At 51.0% G+C, this 23,118-nt stretch overlaps 1 protein-coding gene across 4 annotated transcripts in view; it reads left to right on the forward strand.

Moving 5' to 3' along the window:
- LOC123375781 (C-type lectin APL-like) overlaps positions 1-19,386 on the forward strand; it is a 41,570-nt gene extending 22,184 nt beyond the window's left edge. For all 4 annotated transcript variants that reach the window (XM_045027041.1, XM_045027064.1, XM_045027056.1 and 1 more), the window contains 3 exons: positions 11,284-11,424; positions 14,509-14,650; positions 19,087-19,386. In XM_045027041.1, coding sequence (XP_044882976.1) covers positions 11,284-11,424; positions 14,509-14,650; positions 19,087-19,154 — 351 coding nt within the window. In that variant the 3' untranslated portion in view covers positions 19,155-19,386. The remainder of the gene's footprint in view (positions 1-11,283; positions 11,425-14,508; positions 14,651-19,086) is intronic.
- The last annotated feature ends 3,732 nt before the right edge of the window (positions 19,387-23,118 follow it).

A 23,118-nucleotide genomic window follows, 5' to 3' on the forward strand; every position in this document is an offset into this window, starting at 1 on the left:
CAGGTTGCAGCCTGGAACTGGGGTTTCGCTGAGCCCTCTGGCTTACCAACCTGGGCTCCCTCTCACACTGTGGTAATGTGACAAGCTGCAAACCCCTCCAGGTCCTGCACTCACACAAACATCCACAGGCAGGGACACACCCAGCTGCAGTTACATGAGTGCTTTCACCAGCCGCTCATGAACCAACAGAGAGACTCCAACCAGTTCCCCACAGCTCCTCAGCCTGGGACCCCAGAGCTGGACCATCTTGCCCTGGTCAGAAGCCTGACCAGTGTAAGTATATTACCCAGTCTGCCCCCCCTCAATGTGGAGAGGACAATGCACCAGCCCCTGTTCCTGATCAGATTTCCCTTGCACTTCAAACAACACACTGTGTTAGGTAACAAGATGTAAGCAGAGTCAGGATGAGCCCTACCCTGACATCTGGTGGTAAATTATGGGGAGTGTGGAAAGGAATTTCAAGTATTTGCATTGGCATTTCAGTTATTTGCATTGGCACTCCCACCCCACTTAGCATAACACACAGCAGCCTGGGATGGTTATTTTTACAGCTGTGGGATCCCCAATTTCTTTGTTATTGGGGCAGGAGGAATAAAATGTTATCACCCTGATTAAGTAAATGAGGAACTACAAAACTGTCTTATGATAAAGGGTTTCATTATCAACTAAATAGCACTTGCTAGACAAGGGACATGGGTTCCAAAACCCAGTGAATTGAGAGAGGCTGGGGACAGATATCTGTACTTGGTGGTGTAGGTGTGTAGCAGGGTGGATCCCTGCTCCGGTCCTGAAGTGGTTAAAAACAGCCCTAGGAAGGGGCTGAGGCTTGAGAAAGCAGCTTTTAGGCTGGGCTGATTGGGAAGTGGCTGCAGCTGGGGCCATGCCCTGATCAGGCCCAGCTGGCCCCTATAAAAGAGGCTGTGAACCAGAAGCCAGACAGTCTCTCTCTGCCTTAAGAGAGAGAAGGGCCTAGCTGCAGGGAGCTTGAGACTGGATACCTAGTGCAGCAGGGCTGGGGAAAGACTGAGGAGCTGGGGAGCTCCAGCCTAGAAAGCCCCAGGCTGCGGCCTAGCAGTGGGCCAACAGGTACTGGGGGTAAAAGGCACCGGGTCCACGGAGGGACACGGGGGCCTGAGGATAGGTGGATCACCAGCCTGCAGAGGGCGCTCCAGCGCTGGAAACGAGCTAATTCCCGGAGTCACCAGCAGGAGGTGCCACAGGGGTGAGTCGGACCGGCTACAAGGTGCCTTGTGTGAGCCAGAAGCACCAGTTCCACCTGTGCCTCTCTCCACTGTGGAATGTCAGAGTTAATTTTTGATTCCCTTAAGAATCTAGATATAGGTTACTGAGCTGAACTCACTTTGGGCTAGTGGTGCACTGGCACTGGGGCCCCCCTACTGTGAGCTGGAATCACTAAAGAGCTGGACTTGCTGAGCTGAGAGCACTGAGCTAACTAGTGGGGGAGCCTGAAGCTATACCGTGGAGCAGAGCAGCTGGCAGAGCGGAGTGGAGCAGTTTGTGAAGCCACGGGGTGAGTGGAGCCAAGCAGCTCGCGAGGACGGCTGGAGCAGATCACAGGACAGCTGGTGGACCAGAGCAGCTGGCAGAGCGGAGCAGCTATCAGAGCGGAGCAGCCCACAGAGCCAGCGGAGCTGAGCAGTTTGCGGGGACGGCTGGTGGAAGCAGAACCCCACGGAGAGGCAGGGCAGTTGGCCCTGAACCACGTAAGGTGCCCCTTTCTACCCAGGCTGGGGAGGGGGTCCTCTGCAGATAGACTCTCGAGCTCTGGGGCTGCACTGACCCGGGACAGAGACTTTTGGATTGTGGGACTTTTGGGACTGTGGGTGATTTGGGGGTTGCTGGACTCAAGGGCCCAGAGAGAAGGACACGGCCCAATTTCCTGGGGTGGGTCTTTGCTCACGTTTGATCTATGAACTCTAGTTGAGGTATTTTCCCAATTTAATGCTTGTTGTTTATCTCATGTAATTAAACCTTTTCTGCTACACCAAGACTCTGTGCTTGCGAGAGGGGAAGTATTGCCTCTTCGCGGCGCCCAGTGGTGTGTGTAAGATTTTCCCAGGTCACTGGGTGGAGGCTCGAGCTGGTTTTGCGTTACGTTGTAGGGAAGGGACCCCTATGTATTGAACCCGGCCCTTGCTGCTATCAACTCGGCCTGGCAGAAGGGTTACAAAAATATAAAACAGGTTTATTAACTACAGAAAGAGAGAGATTCTAAGTGATTATAAGTAAGTGTATGGATCAAAGTAAATTACCTAAGAAATAAAATAATCATAATTTGAGTTCTATAAAGTACACGGGGTCTGAATCACAGAATCATAGAATATCAGGGTTGGAAGGGACCACAGGAGGTCATCTAGTCCAACCCCCTGCTCAAAGCAGGACCAATCCCAAATAAATCATCCCAGCCAGGGCTTTGTCAAGTCAGGGACCAATTTCGTTAGAACCTAGATCTATCCTCTTTGGAATAACACGTCCACTGCTTTCCCCTCAGCCACAGAGCCAGTTATCTCATCATAGAAGGCAATTAGGTTAGCCAGGCATGACTTGCTCCTGGTGAATCCATGCTGACTGTTCCTGATCATAAGAAAGGCCGTACCGGGTCAGACCAAAGGTCCATCTCGCCCAGTATCCTGTCTACTGACAATGGCCAATGCCAGGTGCCCCAGAGGGAGTGAACCTAACAGACAATGATCAAATGATCTCTCTCCTGCCATCCATCTCCATCCTCTGACAAACAGAGGCTAGGGACACCAATCCTTACCCATCCTGGCTAATAGCCATTTATGGACTTAACAACCATGAATCTATCCAGTTCTCTTTTAAACATTGTTATAGTTCTGGCCTTCACAACCTTCTTAGGCAAGGAGTTCCACAGGTTGACTGTGTGCCGTGTGAAGAAGAACTTCCTTTTATTTGTTTTAAACCTGCTGCCTATTAATTTCATTGGGTGACCCCTAGTTCTTGTATTATGGGAATAAGTAAATAACTTTTCCTTATCCACATCACTCATGATTTTATATACCTCTATTATATCTCCCCTTAGTCTCTTCTTTTCCAAGCTGAAGAGTCCTAGCCTCTTTAATCTTTCCTCATATGGGACCCTCTCCAAACACCTAATCATTTTAGTTGCCCTTTTCTGAACCTTTTCTAGTGCTAGAATATCTTTTTTGAGATGAGGAGACCACATCTGTACACAGTATTCAAGATGTGGGTGTACCATGGATTTATATAAGGGCATTAATATATTCTCAGTCTTATTTTCTATCCCCTTTTTAATGATTCCTAACATCCTGTTTGCTTTTTTGACCGCCTCTGCACACTGGATGGACATCTTCAGAGAACTATCCACGATAACTCCAAGATCTTTTTCCTGACTCGTTGTAGCTAAATTAGCCCCCATCATATTGTATGTATAGTTGGGGTTATTTTTTCCAGGGTGCATTACTTTACATTTATCCACATTAAATTTCATTTGCCATTTTGTTGCCAAATCACTTAATTTTGTGAGATCTTTCTGAAGTGCTTTGGTCTTAACTATCTTGAGCAGTTTAGTATCATCTGCAAACATTGACACCTCACTGTTTACCCCTTTCTCCAGATCATTTATGAATAAATTGAATAGGATTGGTCCGAGGACTGACCCTTGGGGAACACCACTAGTTACCCCTCTCCATTCTGAGAATTTACCATTAATTCCTACCCTTTGTTCCCTGTCTTTTAACTAGTTCTCAGTCTATGAAAGGACCTTCCCTTTTATCCCATGACAGCTTAATTTATGTAAAAGCCTTTGGTGAGGGACCTTGTCAAAGGCTTTCTGGAAATTTAAGTACATTATGTCCACCGGATCCCCCTTGTCCACATGTTTGTTGACCCCTTCAAAGAACTCTAATAAATTAGTAAGACACGATTTCCCTTTACAGAAACCATGTTGACTATTGCTCAACAGTTTATGTTTTTCTATATGTCTGACAATTTTATTCTTAACTATTGTTTCGACTAATTTGCCCAGTACTGACGTTAGACTTAACGGTCTGTAATTGCCAGGATCACCTCTAGAGCCCTTTTTAAATATTGGTGTTACATTAGCTAACTTCCAGTCATTGGGTACAGAAGCCGATTTAAAGGACAGGTTACAAACCTTAGTTAATAGTTCCGCAACTTCACATTTGAGTTCTTTCAGAACTCTTGGGTGAATGCCATCTGGTCCCGGTGACTTGTTAATGTTGAGTTTATCAATTAATTCCAAAACCTCCTCTAGTGACACCTCAATCTGTGACAGTTCCTCAGATTTGTCACCTACAAAAGCTGGCTCAGGTTTGGGAATCTCTATAACATTCTCTGCCGTGAAGACTGAAGCAAAGAATTTGTTTAGTTTCTCTGCAATGACTTTATCATCTTTAAGCGCTCCTTTTGTATTTCGTTCGTCAAGGGGCCCCACTGGTTGTTTAGCAGGCTTCCTGCTTCTGATGTACTTAAAAAAACATTTTGTTATTACCTTTGGAGTTTCTGGCTAGCCGTTCTTCAAACTCCTCTTTGGCTTTTCTTATTACACTCTTGCACTTAAGCTGGCAGTGTTTGTGCTCCTTTCTATTTGCCTCACTAGGATTTGACTTCCACTTTTTAAAGGAAGTCTTTTTATCTCTCACTGCTTCTTTTACATGGTTGTTAAGCCACGGTGGCTCTTTTTTAGTTCTTTTACTGTTTTTCTTAGTTTGGGGTATACATTGAAGTTGGGCCTCTATTATGGTGTCTTTAAAAAGCGCCCATGCAGCTTGCAGGGATTTCACTTTAGTCACTGTACCTTTTAACTTCTGTTTAACTAACCCCCTCATTTTTGAATAGTTCCCCCTTTTGAAATTAAAGGCCACAGTGTTGGGCTGTTGAGATGTTCTTCCCACCACAGGGATGTTGAATGCTATTGTATTATGGTCACTATTTCCAAGTGGTCCTGTTATGGTTACCTCTTGGACCAGCTCCTGCGCTCCACTCAGGATTAAATCTAGAGTTGCCTCTCCCCTTGTGGGTTCCCGTACCAGCTGCTCCATGAAGCAGTCATTTAAAGTATCGAGAAATTTTATCTCTGCATTTCGTCCTGAAGTGAAATGTTCCCAGTCAATATGGGGATAATTGAAATCCCCCACTATTATTGGGTTCTTAATTTTTATAGCCTCTCTAATTTCCCTTAGCATTTCATCATCACTATTACTGTCCTGGTCAGGAGGTCGATAATAGATCCCTAATGTTCTATTCTTATTAGAGCATTAAATTTCTATCCATAGAGATTCTATGGAACATGTGGCTTCACTTAAGATTTTTACTTCGATTCTACATTTTCTTTCACATATAGTGCCACTCCCTCCCCCCCCGCATGACCTGTTCTGTCCTTCCGATATATTTTGTACCCCGGAATGATTGTGTCCCATTGATTGCTCTCAGTCCACCAGGTTTCTGTGATGCCTGTTATATCAATATCCTCCTTTATCACAAGGCACTCTAGTTCACCCATCTTATTATTTAGACTTCTAGCATTTGTGTACAAGCACTTTAAAAACTTGTCACTGTTTATTTGTCTGCCCTTTTCTGATGTGTCTGATTCTTTTTTATGTGACTGTTTATCATCTGATCCGGCCCTTACATTATCCTCTTCCGTCCTCTGCTCCTGACTATAACCTGGAGATTCTCTATCATCAGACTCTCCCCTAAGAAAAGTCTGTGTCCGATCCACACGCTCCTCTGCAGCGGTCGGCTTTCCCCCATCTCCTAGTTTAAAAACTGCTCTACAACCTTTTTAATGTTTAGTGCCAGCAGTCTGGTTCCACTTTGGTTTAGGTGGAGCCCATCTCTCCTGTATAGGCTCCTCCCATCCCAGAAGTTTCCCCAGTTCCTAATGAACGTGAACCCCTCCTCTCTACACCATCGTCTCATCCACGTGTTGAGACTTTGAAGCTCTGCTTTCCTACCTGGCCCTGCGCGTGGAACTGGGAGCATTTCTGAGAATGCCACCATAGAGGTCCTGGATTTCAGTCTCTTCCCTAGCAGCCTAAATTTGGCCTCCAGGACATCTCTCCTACCCTTCCCTATGTCATTGGTACCTGCATGTACCACGACCACTGGCTCCTCCCCAGCACTACACAAAAGTCTGTCTAGATGCTTCGAGAGATCCGCAACCTTCGCACCAGGCAGGCAAGTCACCATATGGTTCTCCCGGTCATCACAAACCCAACTATCTACGTTTCTAATGATCGAATCTCCCATTACTAACACCTGCCTTTTCCTAGCAACTGGAGTTCCCTCACCCGGAGAGGCAACTTCAGTGCGAGAGGCAACCTCAGCACCATCTGGAAGGTGGGTCCCAACTACGGGAAGGTTTCCCTCTGCTCCCATTGACTTCTCTGCTTCCCTGGGCCGTTCTTCCTCCTCAACAGCGCAGGGGCTGTCTGAGCGGAGGTGGGACAATTCTACAGTGTCCCAGAAAGCCTCATCAACATACCTCTCTGCCTCTCTTAGCTACTCCAGTTCCGCCACCCTGGCCTCCAAAGTCCGTACATGGTCTCTGAGGGCCAGGAGCTCCTTGCACCGAATGCACACATACGCCACCCACTTTCCTCTCCTCAAAGTGCTTCAAAATTGAGTCAGGGATGAACCCCTGAAAGGGAGTTCCAAAGAGGATGGATCTAGACTGTTCTCAGTGGTACCAGATGACAGAACAAGCAGTAATGGTCTCAAGTTGCAGTGGGGCAGGTTTAGGTTGGATATTAGGAAAAACTTTTTCACTAGGAGCATGGTGAAGCACTGCAATGGGTTCCCTAGAGAGGTGGTAGAATCTCCATCCTTAGAGGTTTTTAAGATCAGGCTTGACAAAGTCCTGGTTGGGATGATTTAGTTGGGATTTGTCTTGCTTTGAGCAGAGGGTTGGACTAGATGACCTCCTGAAGTCCCTTCCAACCCTGATATTCTATGATTCTTCTGTTCTGCAGACTAAATAATCCCAGTTCCCTCAGGCTCTCCTCATAAATCATGTGCTCCAGCCCCTAATCATTTTTGTTGCCCTCCAATGGATTCTTTCCAATTTTTCTACATCCTTCTTGTAGTGTGGGGCCCAAAATTGGACACAATACTCCAGATGAGGCCTCACCAATGCCGAATAGAGGGGAATGATCACGTCCCTTGATCTGCTGGCAATGCTCCTACTTATACAGCCTAAAATGCTGTTAGTCTTCTTGGCGACAAGGGCACACTGTCCGCTCATATCCAGCTTCTCGTCCACTGTAACTCCTAGGTCCTTTTCTGCAGAACTGCAGCCTAGCCACTCGGTCCCTAGTCTGTAGCAGTGCATGGGATTCTTCCATCCTAAGTGCAGGACTCTGCACTTGTCCTTGTTGAATCTCATCACATTTCATTTGGCCCAATCCTCTAATTTGTCTAGGTCTCTCTGTATCCTATCCCTACCCTCCAGCGTATCAACCACTCCTCCCAGCTTATTGTCATCTACAAACTTGCTGAGGGAGAAGTCCATGCCATTCTCCAGATCATTAATGAAGATATTGAACAAAACCAGCCCCAGAACCGACTCTTGGGGCACTCCGCTTGAAACTGGCTGCCAACTAGACATGGAGCCGTTGATCACTACCTGCTGAGCCCGACGATCTAGTCAGCTTTCTATCCACCTTATAGTCCATGCATCCAGCCCATACTTCTTTAACTTGCTGGCAAGATACTGTGGGAGACTGTATCAAAAGCTTTGCTAAAGTCAAGGAATAATACGTCCACTGCTTTCCCGTCATCCACAGAGCCAGTTATCTCCTCATAGAAGGCAATTAGGTTAGTCAGGCATGACTTGCCCTTGGTGAATCCGTGCTGACTGTTCCTGATCACTTTCCTCTCCTCTAAGTGTTTCAGAATTGATTCCTTGAGGACCTGCTCCATGATTTTTCCAGGGACTGAGGTGAGGCTGACTGGCCTGTAATTCCCCGGATCCTCCTTCTTCCCTTTTTTAAAGATGGGCACTACATTAGCCTTTTTCCAGTCATCTGGGACCTCCCCCGATTGCCATGAGTTTTCAAAGATAATAGCCAATGGCTCTGCAGTCACATCCGCCAACTCCTTTAGCACCCTAGGATACAGCGCATCCGGCCCCCTGGACTTGTGCTCGTCCAGTTTTTCTAAATAGTCCTGAACCACTTCTTTCTCCACAGAGGGCTGGTCACCTTCTCCCCATACTGTGCTGCAGAGTGCAGCTGTCTGGGAGCTGACCTTGTTTGTGAAGACAGAGGCAAAAAAATCATTGAGTACATTAGCTTTTTCCACATCCTCTGTCACTAGGTTGCCTCCCTCATTCAGCAAGGGGCCCACACTTCCCTTGACCTTCTTCTTGTTGCTAACAGACCTGAAGAAACCCTTCTTGTTACTCTTAACATCTCTTGCTAGCTGCAACTCCAAGTGTGATTTGGCCTTTCTGATTTCTCTCCTGCATGCCTGAGCAATATTTTTATACTCCTCTCTGGTCATTTGTCCAATCTGTGAATTTCATGTACTCGAATTTAAATATAGTCAGTTAAGTGTCTTATACTTTGTATTCTGTTGTATCACCTGTGCCCCTTGGAATGGATTTAACTGCTTTACAAACATTGCTTTTACAGCCTAATTTACAGAACCAGTTACATTCTGCAAAACAGGAAGGGCACAGAGTTATGGTTACCATGCATCGTAATGCCAATGAAATTAAATGGGTATTTGCAATAATTGGCCAGGACCCGTCAAACCACTGGTAGGAAGTGTTATTGGAATGGTCCCCCACTGGCACAGACATTCTGAGTTTGGCCTGACACCCCATTATAGTAATCTTGGGGTACCAAATAGTAGTGGTTTTTGTTACCAGCCTAATGACATGCTGGACCTGGCGCAAAATCCGGCAGTTGCAAGTCCCCCAACAGATGAGTCAGTGGTTACTGCCATTGGCACTCCTACCCCAGGGAAAGGAACATATCGAACTCATCACCCCTCCCTTACATGGGAAAGGAGGCTAAGGCTATCACTTGTCAATTGCTGTGCTCGTGTGCTAAGTATGGGATGCCAACAAGAAGATAATTTGCTCAGTTTCGGCTGAGAGCCATGAGCTTTCGTTGGATCTCAACTCAGGTGCATCCAGACAAGATTTGACAGCGATCGCGTAAAGGCCCCTTGTGTGAAAGGTGACCTTTAAGGAGGGGAAACTGTACAAGGAGACCGGCAAACCAGTAAAGTGCCTGAAACCACTATGGCTTATTGTTAAAGACAACTAGCCAGCAAGCTGTTAAAAGCAAGTCTCAGCTTGACCAAGGCAGGAGGGGAGGGGGTTTTGGGTGCCACCGAAAGGGCAGCTTGACCCCGCACCTGTGTAGCCAGTCATTGATTTCCACGATTTGACATGGCCTTTTCCTTCCACAGGGAGGATGGATGAGAACACCACTAGTGCCTCCAACTCCTTTATGCTTCTTCCCAGAGCCATGTAGTACCTCACCCAGGTGGTACAAACAGTTCACCAATCTTCCATACTCAGGCTGAGATTCCCTCTTTCCCACCTGGGACAACCTCCCCAGTCCAAGTCTTTATCCTCCAGACATGTTTTCAGGTGTTCAGTTGTGTGGTGAGTGAGGCCAAATGATGATGTCACTTCCCCCTTCTATAGCTTCTTCCAGCTTGCTGGAAAGGTCTTTGCTTATGATGTGGGGTCTGTCCCCCCCTTGATCAAGAACCCGCCATTGCCTACATGCTCTCTCTGGGAAGCCTCCATTGTACACAGTTCCTGAGATAGTCATTAGCACTGTCTAGCTTCTTCATTGTTGCACCTGAACAGCTGGTTGTGGGTGTTCCCAACCTCACAACATCTTTCAGTAACACACACAGCAAAACTTCATAACTTCACATACAATGACAGCACGTATAATCCAACAGGATATTAATGTCCAACAGATCAAGACTTTTAGATTGATACTTCACAAGGTACACTTTGTACGAAACGCATCATAATCACATCCCCATGGTAAATGTGGGGGTGTCAGGGTGTTGCTTTGGGGTACGGCGTGTCAGTCTCCCTCTAGGCTGGCTCTAGAAGGGCCTGTTCCTTACTTAGTGTTACCAAAGCAGCTCCCTTAGCTCCGGTGGCTTTGCTGTGCTGAAGGTCTCCGGTTCGATCCCCATTGCTGGCTGGCATGTGGCTGGAGCCCTGTGTAATGCTGTGTGGGGCACTGAGTGAACGTGGATGTGCCTGTGAGGCTGAATTCCCTGTGTTCTGGGAGGGGCTGTGGTTTCTGCTGTCTCTGCTCCATAGTGCCCCTGCAATGCTGTTTAGTGCTTTGGCCCGTAGCTATTGTGGGAGCAGTTGCTCCGGGTCAGCATAGAACAGGGGCAGGTCACAGACCCATTACCCAGCAGGGCTCTGTCTAGGGCACGGGGACAGGGCAAGGCCATCTGTGGGGACCTCAGCTAGGAGCCAGGGAAGGCTTCCTCTCCTCATGGAGCTGGGGGACGGGAAAGGCTGGTAGCAGGAGTGCCCGGCTGGGCAGCAGCTGGCCCAGGGACAGCTCCTCCCCAGGACAGCTATTATGCTAAACCCTGGCCCCGTCTCTCTGGGAAGCTGGGCCTGGAAGGAGGGACAGTCACAAATCTTCTGGCTTTCCTGCAAGTCTCCCTCCGTGAGGCAGGTTTTCCAGACCTCGTGTCGTTCTTGGAGCTCTTTTCTGAGCTCTCCAGTTTGTTAACGTCCTGCCTGAGGAGCAGATCCCAGACCGGGACACGGTGCCCAGTGCTGGTCTCACTGGTGCCGAATATGTGTAACACTCTGTCCCTGCTCCAACGCGATCACCCTGTGCTTGCACGTTCAAGGCTCACGCCTGCCCTCTTGTGCAGCATGGCACTCAGAGCTCACATTCAGCTGGTTGCGGCCATGACCCTTCAGTGCTTTTCAGTCCTGGCTGCCAGGCTACATCCCCCGGCTGTCAGTGTGGCCGGCTGCCTTGGTTCCCGGCCGTGCGACCCTGCGTTTAGCTGTATTACAGCACACGTGGATCAAGTCAGCCCAGCTCACCGTGCGATCCCGATCCCTGCGTAGACCTGACGCGTCCATCACTATTTACCGCTCCAGCAACCTCACTGTCACCGGCAGCCTTCACCCGCACTGATTTTGTTTTGTCTCCCAGATCCCTGAGACAGAGTCTGAATAGCCCTGGGCCGAGAACAGGCCCCTGGTCCCTGTTTAACTGGCTTTGTTTCTTCTTCTCCCAGGCTGAGTGCCAGCACCACGGGCCCGAGGCCCATCTCGTCTCCATTCACAGTGCCGGAGAAAATAATATGATGTCCTATTACATCAAGCGGTACCACAAAAAGAACAGTCCCGTCTGGATTGGACTGTGGGATCTTGAGCAGGTGAGTGCCCGGTGCCCGCTCTGCCTCTGGCAGCCCCTCCCCAGCCCCTGGGCTCTGGGTCTCTGCTCAGTGAGGTTGTTGTTTGGGGCGGGGGTGGCGCCAGAGCAGGATTTCCATTGGAACGGGGTGAAAAGGGGCTGTAACCGCCTGGGTTTTCAGTCACAGGATCGATCCCCAGCGCCCGGTGCAGAGTATAAGCTGCTGTTACTAATATTCACGTTCGTGACACTAGCAGTCCAGCGAAGAGGCTGGTTTCCAGGCCAGGGTCTATTAGTGTCTCTCCCTGGGGCCCTGCTCAGCTGCTGCTGCTCCCCCATGGACTCAGGGCAGGACACCAGCAGGGACACTGTGTGTGGTCGTGTGTGTGACGTGGGACTTGCACGAAGACAAATCTTCTAGTTAATCCACACACCCAGCTGCCGAGGCTGAATGGGACGTTTCTGAGAGCTCGGGGCTGGGCGCACGTGGTGGGTGCTGCTGGCCCTGCTGGCCGGCCGGCAGCTGCAGAGCAATGCCGCCGGTGGCACCGATGGGAGACGGGGGAGCTCAGGGGGCAGCACTGCTGGGCAGCACAGATGCACCCTGCTGCAGCCGCTCCTGTCTGGCCCCAGAGCGCGGGAGAGGCTGGTGTTTCGCGGGGGTGACGGCGCAGACTCCTGGACGAGGCTCCCTCCAGCCCACAGGCTGTCGTCACTTGCTAAACACGCCCGACTGCTCTTGGCCTCCTCACTTCTCACCGTGACAAAATGCCAGAGACAGAGACCTCCTGGGCCACGTCGCAGCCTTTCACCCCTCGGGGGGTCCACGGAGCCTGGGGCAGCGTCAGCCTCTGCCCCTCGGCAGCTCCCCCTGCACCCGCCCACGGAGGAGCTGCCCACGAGGGACACGGCCCCGTACAAAACCCTGGGGAATTAATTACACAGAACATAAGAAAGGCCGTACCGGGTCAGACCAAAGGTCCATTTAGCCCAGTATCTTGTCTACCGACAGTGGCCGATGCCAGGTGCCCCAGAGGGAGTGAACCTAACAGGTAATGATCAGGTGATCTCTCTCGTGCCATCCATCTCCACCCTCTGACAAACAGAGGCTAGAGGCACCATTCCTTACCCAGCCTGCCTAATAGCCATTAGTGGACTTAACCTCCAGGAATGTATCCAGTTCTCTTTTAAACCCTTGTAGGGGGGCAGTCACCCCGCTCCAGCTGAGAGGGGTTCCAAGCCAGCCCTTGGAGAGGGCCAGGGCTGAGACAAAAGACTAGGCTGATTGGGGAAACAGCGACAGCTGGGGTCCGCACCCCAATCAGGCCACAGCTGGCCCTAGAAAAGGGCTGTGAACCAGGAGCTCACACACACTCTCTCTCTGGGGGGCTGAGCAGGGTACCTGAGGTGGAGCAGGGCTGAGGAAGGGCAGAGGGAGCTGGGGAGCTCCAGCCAGGAAAACCCCCAGGCTGCAGGCCTTGCCAAAAGGGCCAAATAGGTACTGGGGCTGCAGAGGGGCAGCCCAGAGATAGGACCTGCTGCCTTTGCCTAACCCCCTTGCTGCTGATGAGTGGTTCACAGACTGCGTCTGCCGAGGGAGCGGGGGCTGGATGATGACTGGCAGTAGCCACTGAGGCAAGGGGGGATAGAAGGTTAGGGGTTCCCCTGGAGGGGAGGCCTGGAGCGAGGGGGTACTGTGGTGGGCAGAACCCCCAGGCAAAGGGCACCGAAATCTGTGAGGGACATGGGGCCAGCAGCAGGTGACACCAGCTTGCGGAGGGCGCTCTGTGCTGGAAGAGCTAATTCCCTGGATGACCAGCAGGAGGCGCCGGGCCAGTGAATCATCGCCTCGCCACAACCCTGTTATAGTCCTAGCCTTCACAATGTCCTCAGGCAAGGAGTTCCACAGGTTGACTATGTGCTGTGTGAAGAAGAATTTCATTTCAGTTGCTGGCCCCTAGTTCTTATATTATGGGAACAAGTAAATAACTTTTCCTTATTCACTTTCTCCACATCACTAATGATTTTATATATCTCTATCATATCCCCCCTTAGTCTCCTCTTTTCCAAGATGAAAAGTCCTAGCATCTTTAATCTCTCCTCATATGGGACCATCTCTAAACCCCAAACAACTCTGTTCAGGGCCAAGGGAATCAGAACTCACCTAAATCCCTGAATGCACAGATAGAGCAAGGGGATTGTTGCCAACATTCCTGGCTCCTTCATAGAATTGGAAGGGATCTCAGGAGGTCATCTAGTCCAACTCCCGGCTCAAAGCAGGACCAATCCCCAGATTTTTACCCCTAGTTGGCTCCCTCAAGGATTAGAACTCATAACGCTGGGTTGAGCAGGCTAATGCTCAAACCACTGAGCTATCCCTCCCCCCAGTTAATAATTGGAGATATACCTATCTCCTAGAACTCCTTCCATCGGCTGAGGTGCTGGCAGCCCACTCCAGGCTCATACGGCTTCTGCTTCCCTCCCCAACAAACAGCCCAAGGGACACACGATAGAGGCGGGGCCATGGGCAGTCAGGATTAATGGTCGGAGCAGGAGCAGGAAGCGGATCCAATACAAGGGCCAGAGCCGGAGTCAGGCATTAATAGCCAAGCCGAGGGACAGAGACAGGAGGGGACCCAGGCGGCACATCAAGGGTCAGAGCCGGAGCCCAGGGGCAGGGTAAGGAAGCCGGGACCAGGAGCAAGCTGAGGCGGCCAGGACTGAGCAGGAGCAGGGCTGGGAAACAAGCAGGAGCAGGAGGAGGAGCAGGGGTGGGTCGCCAGGTGACTAATTCTGCTGCAGTCCCATATTCCCTGTGCTGGAGATGGACGTGGAACCTGAGGGCAGGTCAGGGTGCGCTCCCCTCGGCGATGTGGGAGTGGCAGGGGCAGGGGGTGCTGGAGACTCTCCCTTCACTTGCTATTTTCATGCGTCTGAGGCTTGGGCAGGTCCTGGTGTAACTTCAGCTGCCAGTAAATGTAGCCCTGGTTGTCAGCGCTGAGATTTCATAGCAATGATCAGTGTCTCCAGTGACACTGGGCAGCCTCTGCCCATGGCACCTCGGCTCTGGGACACGTCTCTAACTGTGTAACCTTGGGTTTTGCAGGGGCTCTGCTCTCCTTTGTCTCTTCAGAATCAAAGCTGGAGCTGGGTCGATAAATCACTGGTCAGCTTCAGTGCTTGGGATAAAGGGCAACCTGATATTCTGACACCAAACGAGCACTGCACAGTGTTCGAAAGCAGTTCAGGTAAGTCGGCAGCTCAGACCCACATGCAACTACAAGGGAACCCTGGCAGCGCCCTGACCACACAGATCCTGAGATACTGATCCGGGCTGGCCCCAGCGCGCTCTGGAGCACAGATCCTGGCTCCTCTCTCTTCCCTGCCCCATGCTGGGAGGGCAGTCAGGAGAGAACCCCTTGTGTGAGCTGGTAAAACTGCTGCTTACTAGCTAGCCTGGGTCAGTTCACATCTCTGATCTAGTGACAGGCAGGAGAGACATGTGCACACACACAGACACACACAGACACACACACCCCTGGCCCCAGAGGGGGACTCTGCGGATCTGTTAAAGGGTGATGGCTCTGAGTCACTGTCGCACCCCTGCTGTGCAAACACTGATCCACACAATGATGTGGGCACCAGAGCTGCGTTTGCTCCCCCTCATGGGGTCGTGTTACTCACAAGCATTCGCACACACGCCGGCTGCTTGTGAAAGTGCTGCCCAGTCTCAAAACATTCACACAATGAACATGAATGACAGTTCCCATGGAAACTGGCACCGGGAGGGGATCGTTAGCAGAAGCTACAGCCAGGGAGCAGACCCCGCAGGACGTGGTGTAAGTGACTGGGTGCTCACAGCGCCAGCGGGGAGGGGAAGAAGTTCTGAGTGGCCCAGACAGCGAGTAGCCAGCGTTGGTGGATTCGAGGGGTCGCTTTGCAGACAGGCTGTGAACAGGAAAGGGGTGAAATTCACAACGAATCCCCTGCCTGGCCCCGATCACTGGGGGCTGTGTCTGTGTGGGGCCTGCAGTGCCAGTGGGTGTGGGGAGTGAGGGGCAGGGCCGGGGCTCAGACCAATTCCATTTATCACTGGGACAGGCCTGGGCCCACCGTGAGCCGGGTGTGTTAGACAGTCACACGCTGCGGTAACAAGCAGCCCATTGAGCACTGGGCTCTGTAGCAATTGTTTAACCTTTGATTAAAACTGTTGTTCGTGCTGCGGAAGGTTGTTCCCTCTGCAAGGTGCTAAGGCTGCTCAGTGCTGCTGTGGCTGGAGCTCTGCTGCCAGCTGCGCTAGCAGAGAGTGCATCTTGCCGTCCTTCCAGCCTCCGGCTTACTCGTAAAGACAGACCCCAGGCTCCGTTCGGTGGCAAAGGCGCTCGGCCAGGCTGACTGCCAGCAAAGCACAGTGCTAATGCCCTGTGCAACGGGTCCCAGGGACACTAACACAGGTGTGCTTGTGAGGAGGGAAAGGCTCAGTCCTGTCCCCTCAACCGATACACAGATTTCCCTCCGATGACTTCCCCTGGCACACACCGATACAAACCGGTTACGTCTGTCACTCCAGATGTTGTTAGGTACCACCCAGATTTTATACCTGCTAGTTCAAACATCCTCATCCATTATCCTGTCATCCCCTCAGGGCCGGTGCAAGGACGTTTCGCTTCCTAGGCGAAACTTCCACCTTGGCCCTCCCCCGTCCCCGAGCCCCCGCCCTGAGGCACCCCCCCACCTGTGCGGCAGCTCCCCCACCTTCCCCCTGAGGCGCCCCCCCTGCGGCAGCTCCCCATCCCCCACCCGCCGCCCTGAGGCACCTCTGCCCCAGAACCCCATCCCCCACCTCCGCCCTGAGGCGCTCCCACCCCAGCTCCCCCCTGCTCCGCGCACGAGCACCCCGAGCACGCCGTCGCTACTTCACTTTGCTGTACAGACAAAACTACACAGGATCTTTTCAGGGGGCAAGACAAAGATGCCACATTTATTATGATAACAATTTGATTGATTATGACCAATAACTAATATCTTAATCCTTATACACACATTATACCTAATACCTATAGACACACACACACACACACCCATCAGATGTTCTGCAGCTGCTGCATAGTTCCCAGTCCTGAAGATAGCTTGAGTTCGTGGCTTGAGTTTGCAGCTTGGGTTCGGAGCTTGTGGCGGTAACTGGCCAGGAAAGCCGGGCACAAGGACGAGCTGGGTCTCTGTTGGGCCTGCACCGATGCCCTTCCATGTTGGCAGCAGAATGTTACCCTCCAAAGTCTCCCATCTCACCCATCCTTTTTGTAGGCTTTAGTTTGAATCCAGAGTCTCTAGGTCTTGCTGTGTCCCGCTGCCTCTGGGTTTGGTGATCGATCACCCGTCAATTGCAGGTGACTTTCAGCCTGGGACCTGGCTTTGATCTTCCTTCTATTGCACCTTTTCTTTTTAGGGTGGACTCTGCTTACTTTGTTAGAGCTCTTGTCTGCATCTTCAGCCGGTGGGGTTTGAACTCTGTTTCATCAGGACAGGCTGGGGCTGGAGGTTGATTCCATCATCCATCCATACCTCAGTCACACAGCTAAACTAAACTAATAAGATTACAGCCAGGGCCGGCTCCAGACCCCAGCGCGCCAAGCGCATGCTTGGGGCGGCATTTTGCTGGCAGGGCGGCAGCCGGCTCCGGCGGACCTTCCGCAGTCATGCCTGCGGGAGGTCCACCGGAGCCGCGGCTTCAGGGGACCTCCCGCAGGCATGACTGCGGAGGGTTCGCTGGTCCCGCGGCTCGGGTGGACCTCCCGCAGACGTGCCTGCGGAAGCTCCACCGGAGCCGCGGGACCAGCGGAACCTCCGCAGGCACGTCTGCCAGAGGTCCCCCGGAGCCACGGGACCGGCACTGCCAGAGCGCGCCCCGCGGCGCGCCGCCATGCTTGGGGTGGCGGGATTCTTAGAGCCGCCCCTGATTACAGCAGGGTTTGCAAAAATGAAGGTTGGAGGAAGCTTTTACAAAATGGAGTGAGTGTTTTAAAATGGAGTTTGAATTACAACATGGCAAACAGTGAACAGAAGTTACATTAATAAAGTGAACAATTAAAAACAATTTCATTTATCAGTTCTACAACTTCTTCTGCCTCCCAGGCTTGCAGTGCCAATCAGCTTAGGCGCTGCAAGCCTGGGAGGTGGGAGAAGTGAAGCAGCCATGGCGTGCTCGGGGAGGAGGTAGGGCAGGGGTGAGCGGAGGTGGGGAGTTCCCCTGCGTGCCGCTCCCCCCAATTACTTGCTGGAGGCGGCCCTCCCCGCGCTCCCCTGCCCCAGCTCCCTCCGCCTAAATGCCGGCGGTGACTGGGGCGGCCGAAGATCCGGCTGCCGCAGTCGCTGCCGAAGAAAATGGCGCCCTCCAAATCCTAGCACCCTAGGCGACTGCCTAGGTCGCCTAAATGGTTGCACCGGCCCTGCATCCCCTCCTTACCTTTACAAGAGTCGGGGAGTTCTTGTGCCCTCGTGTGGGAATTTGTTTGCACAGTTACTTGGGAATTCTGGATGTTCTTCTACCATCCTCTCAGCCCAGGAAAGGGCTCACTTAGTTAGTGCGTTGCTGTTCTTCCAAGGCCAGGCCTACGCGGGATCACAGCCTTTGATTCACACTGCTAGTTATGCCTAGGGCTCCAGCAAGGCCAACAAAATATTCATAATTTGTTACTTTTATAAACTATTAGTAAATTACATTGAAAAAAATATGTTAAAGGACCATGAAGGTCCCAAAGTCAAGGAAGTGCCAGACTAGGGCTGCCCATGTAACCTTAACGGAGCCCCTGGTACATGTGCATCATGATACAGTCGTGAGTTACAGGCTCACTGTCCATCAGGCCTGATGCCGGCAGATGGGCACAGCCAGGGCCGCTGTCACTGGACGGGGATAGAGTCAAAGAGCAGCAGAAACCCGCACCCAAGGGAACAGGGCACTGAGAACGGCCTATACCCCCCGGGGAGCTCCCTGCTGGGCCTGGGGTGCTGCTGAGGGGCTGAGCCCACCCAGCCCAGCCCCAGGACTCTCCTTCCCTGGGCGCTCTCTGGCCTGGCTACGCAGGAATCCGACTGCCGGGCAGCCCCCGGGCACGGGCACAGACACCCCCAGAGCAGAGGGGTAACGGGGTCTGAGGGAGGAACGTGCTGCTCCGTGCACAGCAGGCCGGTGACACTGACTCCTGGGGCAGGGACACATCCCCTCTGCACGGCGGCTGAGCCCTGCCTGGGACAGAGGTTCCCCTGGGTGTAGCCAGACCCAGGTGGGCAGGGCATGGAGGGGGCCTGGCTGGGGGCAGCTCACTCAGCAGGGAGGAGGCAGCAGCCCAGTTCCTGAGCGGGTGCCCCAGTCGCGGGGCAGGGCTCTCGCTCTCTCCTCTGCCCTCTGGCTGGGGTGGGGGGCACGTGGGGTGGGGGAGGTAGGAGCAGTAGCACATGGACCAGGCATCTCCCCTTTCACACTGAGCCTCGGCCTCTCTTTGCAGGATGGGGCTGCCCCAATCTGGGGCGCTCAGGGCTCCATCCCACCCTCCTCTTCCTCAGGGCTGGGCACAGGAGCTGGGATCTTCTCCGAGGGGCAGGGAACGGGGCGGGGGAGGTGTCACTGTATGAGCAGGAACGGCCCAGCCTGCCCCACCCCACGGGTCATCTCTGTTTTTCTTTCCAGATTTTCAGAAATGGCACGATTTTCTCTGTGAAGAGAGACACCCCTTCATTTGTAAGCGCAAACCCTAGGGGAGGCAGCTCGCCTGGCTCTGGGGACTCCCAACACTTGGGCTGTGAGTGAATCGGGTCCCTCCCGCTCCCCAGGGAGACCAGATCCTGTGTCCCTGGCTGCAAAGTCCCTTCTGCAAAGCATCACTGAGTTACGCTGTGTCACTCCCGCTCTGCTCTGCCCCCTTCTCTCCCTGTCGCACCCACACTCTGCTCTTCTCAGCCATCTCAGCACAGTGCAGTGATAATAAACTTTCCCTCCAGCATTCAGCTCTGTCTGTGTCTCCTTTCTTGTGTTCCTGACTCTGGCATGAACAGTTCATTGTGTTGCCTGGCCCCAGCCTCAGCACCCCAGAGCCAGGCCCTGAGGGGCAGGAAAGGGACTGAAAAAGGAATGAGGGCCCTGACCTTCTGGTAAAAACATGGGGCATCGTTACCTCTGAGACACGGCCCAGTCATCTAGCTCCCTTCTGCCCCCCCAACCCTCCACCCCGGGTGCTCATCCCTCCTGTCCTCATCTCAGCGCTCTCCAGAGCAGGACCTGTCTAGCCTGCCTGCAATGCACCTGCCCATCTTGCAGAACAGGACTACAAACCAAAAAAGACTGAGCCAGGACTCCTGGGTTTCAATCCCAGCTCTGCTGGAGGGATCCTGCGTGACCCTGGGAACATCCCTTCTCCTCTTCCCTGTTACATTTATCTCTGTCCCTGACTGACGGGGTGTTCTCTGCCCCCAGCCTTCAAACAGCCTCTCTCAGAGCGTCCCCTTATTGTGCTGGCCCCAGGCCTCTCCTCCAGGGAAGGAGGCTCTGTCATGGAGTGCGGGGGAGTCAGGGCCCTGCACCCCCACCTTCCTGCAATTCACCATGACTCTCAGCCAGCCAGTAAAGCAGAAGGTTTATTTAGACGACAGGAACACAGTCCAAGACAGGTCTTGCAGGCACAGATAACCGGACCCCCCCCCCCAGTTAGGTCCATCTTGGGGCCCCAGGGGCACCACAGACCCCTTGGAGGGTCAGAGCCTTGTCTGTCCTTCCCTCCATTCCCCAGCCAGCTCCTGAAAACCCTCTCACTCCCCAGCCTTTGTTCAGCTTCCCCGGCAGAGGTGTCACCTGGCCTCTAACCCCTTCCTGGGTTCTCATGTTACATGCTCAGGCATCTTCCCTCAAGGCCAAAGCAGATTGTCCTCCCAGGCCAACCCTCCCAACTCAGCATTCACAGCCCACAGTAAGAACAGTCCCAGTTCGTCACAGGCTCTCTTGCTTCAATCCCATTCAAATAGCAGCTAGAATAGTCACTAAACTGGCAAACTGAGTTTGTGAGATTTCAGCTTTAAAACCTAACTGGCCTCCTGGCAAAGTCCTAAGAACATAAGAACGGCCGTACCGGGTCAGACCAAAGGTCCATCCAGCCCAGTATCTGTCTACCGACAGTGGCCAATGCCAGGTGCCCCAGAGGGAGTGAACCTAACAGGCAATGATCAAGTGATCTCTCTCCTGCCATCCATCTCCACCCTCTGACAAACAGAGGCTAGGGACACCATTCCTTACCCAGCCTGGCTAATAGCCATTAATGGACTTAACCTCCATGAATTTATCCAGTTCTCTTTTAAACCCTGTGTCATAGGTTTCACCCCCACTCTGGACTTTAGAGTACAGATATGAGGACCTGCATGTGAACCCCTAAACTGAATTACCAGCTTAGATCTGGTTTTGCTGCCACCACTCCCAAGTACTAACTCCCTTCCCTGGGTAGTCTTGAGAGACTTCTTCACCAATTTCCTGGTGAACACTAATCCAACCCCTTGGATCTTAACACAAGGAGAATTTAACCATTCCCCTTACTTTCCCCCACCAATTCCTGGTGAGTCCAGATCCAATCCCCTTGGATTCTAACACAAGGAAAAATCAATCAGGTTCTTAAAAATAAGACTTTTTATTAACAAAAAGAAAGGTAAAAGAAAAAAAAACCTCTGGGAGAGATTAGCATACCAGCTACTCTCACAGACAACAGATTCAAAACACAGAGCTTGTTCCCCTGGGCAAAACTTAGTACACAAAAGAATTCCCAATTGCACAAAGACAAAGTCACAAAAAGAAAATAAACATAAACCTATTTATTCTTTTCTAAACCTTACTACTCTGATAAAAGGCTGGTTCCTTGATCTTTTCCACTCTGGCTGAAACTGAAACTGACTCTAAACAAAGGAAACTTCCCTCCTTCCTTTTGAAACATCTTGTTCCCCTTTTGGTCCTCTGGTCAGGTGTCAGCTAGGCTAGGTGAACTTCTTAACCCTTTACAGGTAAAAGAGGCATTAACCCTTAACTATCTGTTTATGACACCCTGTTATAGTCCTAACCTTCACAACCTCCTCAGGCAAGGAGTTCCACAGGTTGACTGTGTGCCATGTGAAGAAGAACTTCCTTTTATTTGTTTTAAACCTGCTGCCCATTAATTTCATTTGGTGGCCCCTAGTTCTTATATTATGAGAATAAGTAAATACCTTTTCCTAATTCACTTTCTCCACATCACTCATGATTTTATATACCTCTATCATATCCCCCCTTAGTCTCCTCTTTTCCAAGTGATGACAGGCCGAACAATGAGATTACCAGAACATTTAATTTGGCACACTAGTGGCACTCAATTAGAGGGAGTAAAAATGGATACCTACCTGCAAAATCTGCAAAAACATTTAAATCACATCCACTTGCAGGTAGCTGCCAAATTGGGAAAATCCAGATGTAAGGCAAAGGCTTACTTTGACAAAAACCAGAGAGAGAATACTTAGGAGGTAGGAGACCAGGTAATGTTGTTGCCATATAAGTTACCAGAACATGGGTTGTGTAACCGATGGATCGGACCTTTCCAAATCTTTGATAAACTCAGTTCAGCAGTATATAAGATCAGAATAACAGGAGGAAAGCATAATAAAGACAAAATTTATCATGCTAACCAGTTAAAGCTGTATCGATCGTCCAGGTCGCAGGAGCAACTTCCTCCTCAGGACTTAAGTGAACAGCGTCAGACGAAATCGCAACAACTGGATTGTTTCAAAACAATGAAATTGACATTGATATTTCTGACTTATTACACCCTTATTGTTGCTCTAAGGGTAGGACTAAGCCAAAATCCTAAGTCTGGAACTGAACTATTGCAACCCCAGGAAATCAGACAACCCAATCGTGCTCAATTGCCTGAGCTCAAGCAACAGAACGTACCAACAAAGAAGGAACGGACTATTATACTTAACCCAGAACTTATCAACAACCCGATTCAACAGGTTAAGGGAATTAGGGGGGAGGATGTTACTTTTGAATATCAATTGGTGGAAGTAACTGCATTACCCTCTAGTGGTTGGAAAAAGATGTGGCCCTTAGATGAAACTTCTAAGGGGGGAGGATGCAAGACATCAACAAATTCAACTTCCCTGAAGCATGGTGTATCTTATGGAACTTGGAAGAACAAAGCTAGCTGTAATAATTTGATAACAGGGGGAAGTTTTACCTTGTATAAGCTTGAATATGAGGACCAAGGTACTCATTATAGCTACCTTTCAAACCAAAACAGGAAACAAAAGATATGTCCAAAATATGACATTTGAACTTAAGGTTCAGGACCCAAGTATTGACTATGATTATGATCAGTCAATAACAAATTATGTAAATTGTCCGGTGTTAAACCTAGGACCCGCTAGTGGTCTTACCACAACACCCATAATGGGGAAAATTAATCAAGTTCAATTTATGCATATTCCTGTAGTGCTAAATTTGTCCAATTGGTACTTAGGAGAATTTAGCTATTGTCAGCATACTAAAGTAGCTTCCTTTTTCTCAGTACGACTTGTGGATAGAATTGTAGCCTATCAGCAACGAGTGCGAGATATTGTTCTGTTGAAGGATGATAAAGTCCCTAAGTCACAGACTCTTAGGAGAAAGCGTAGCTTGAATCTCCTTGGAGGTTTAGGATCCCTAACAGGACTATTT

Source organism: Mauremys mutica, chromosome 1, assembly GCF_020497125.1.
Source record: "Mauremys mutica isolate MM-2020 ecotype Southern chromosome 1, ASM2049712v1, whole genome shotgun sequence".
Taxonomy (NCBI): Eukaryota; Metazoa; Chordata; order Testudines; family Geoemydidae; genus Mauremys; species Mauremys mutica.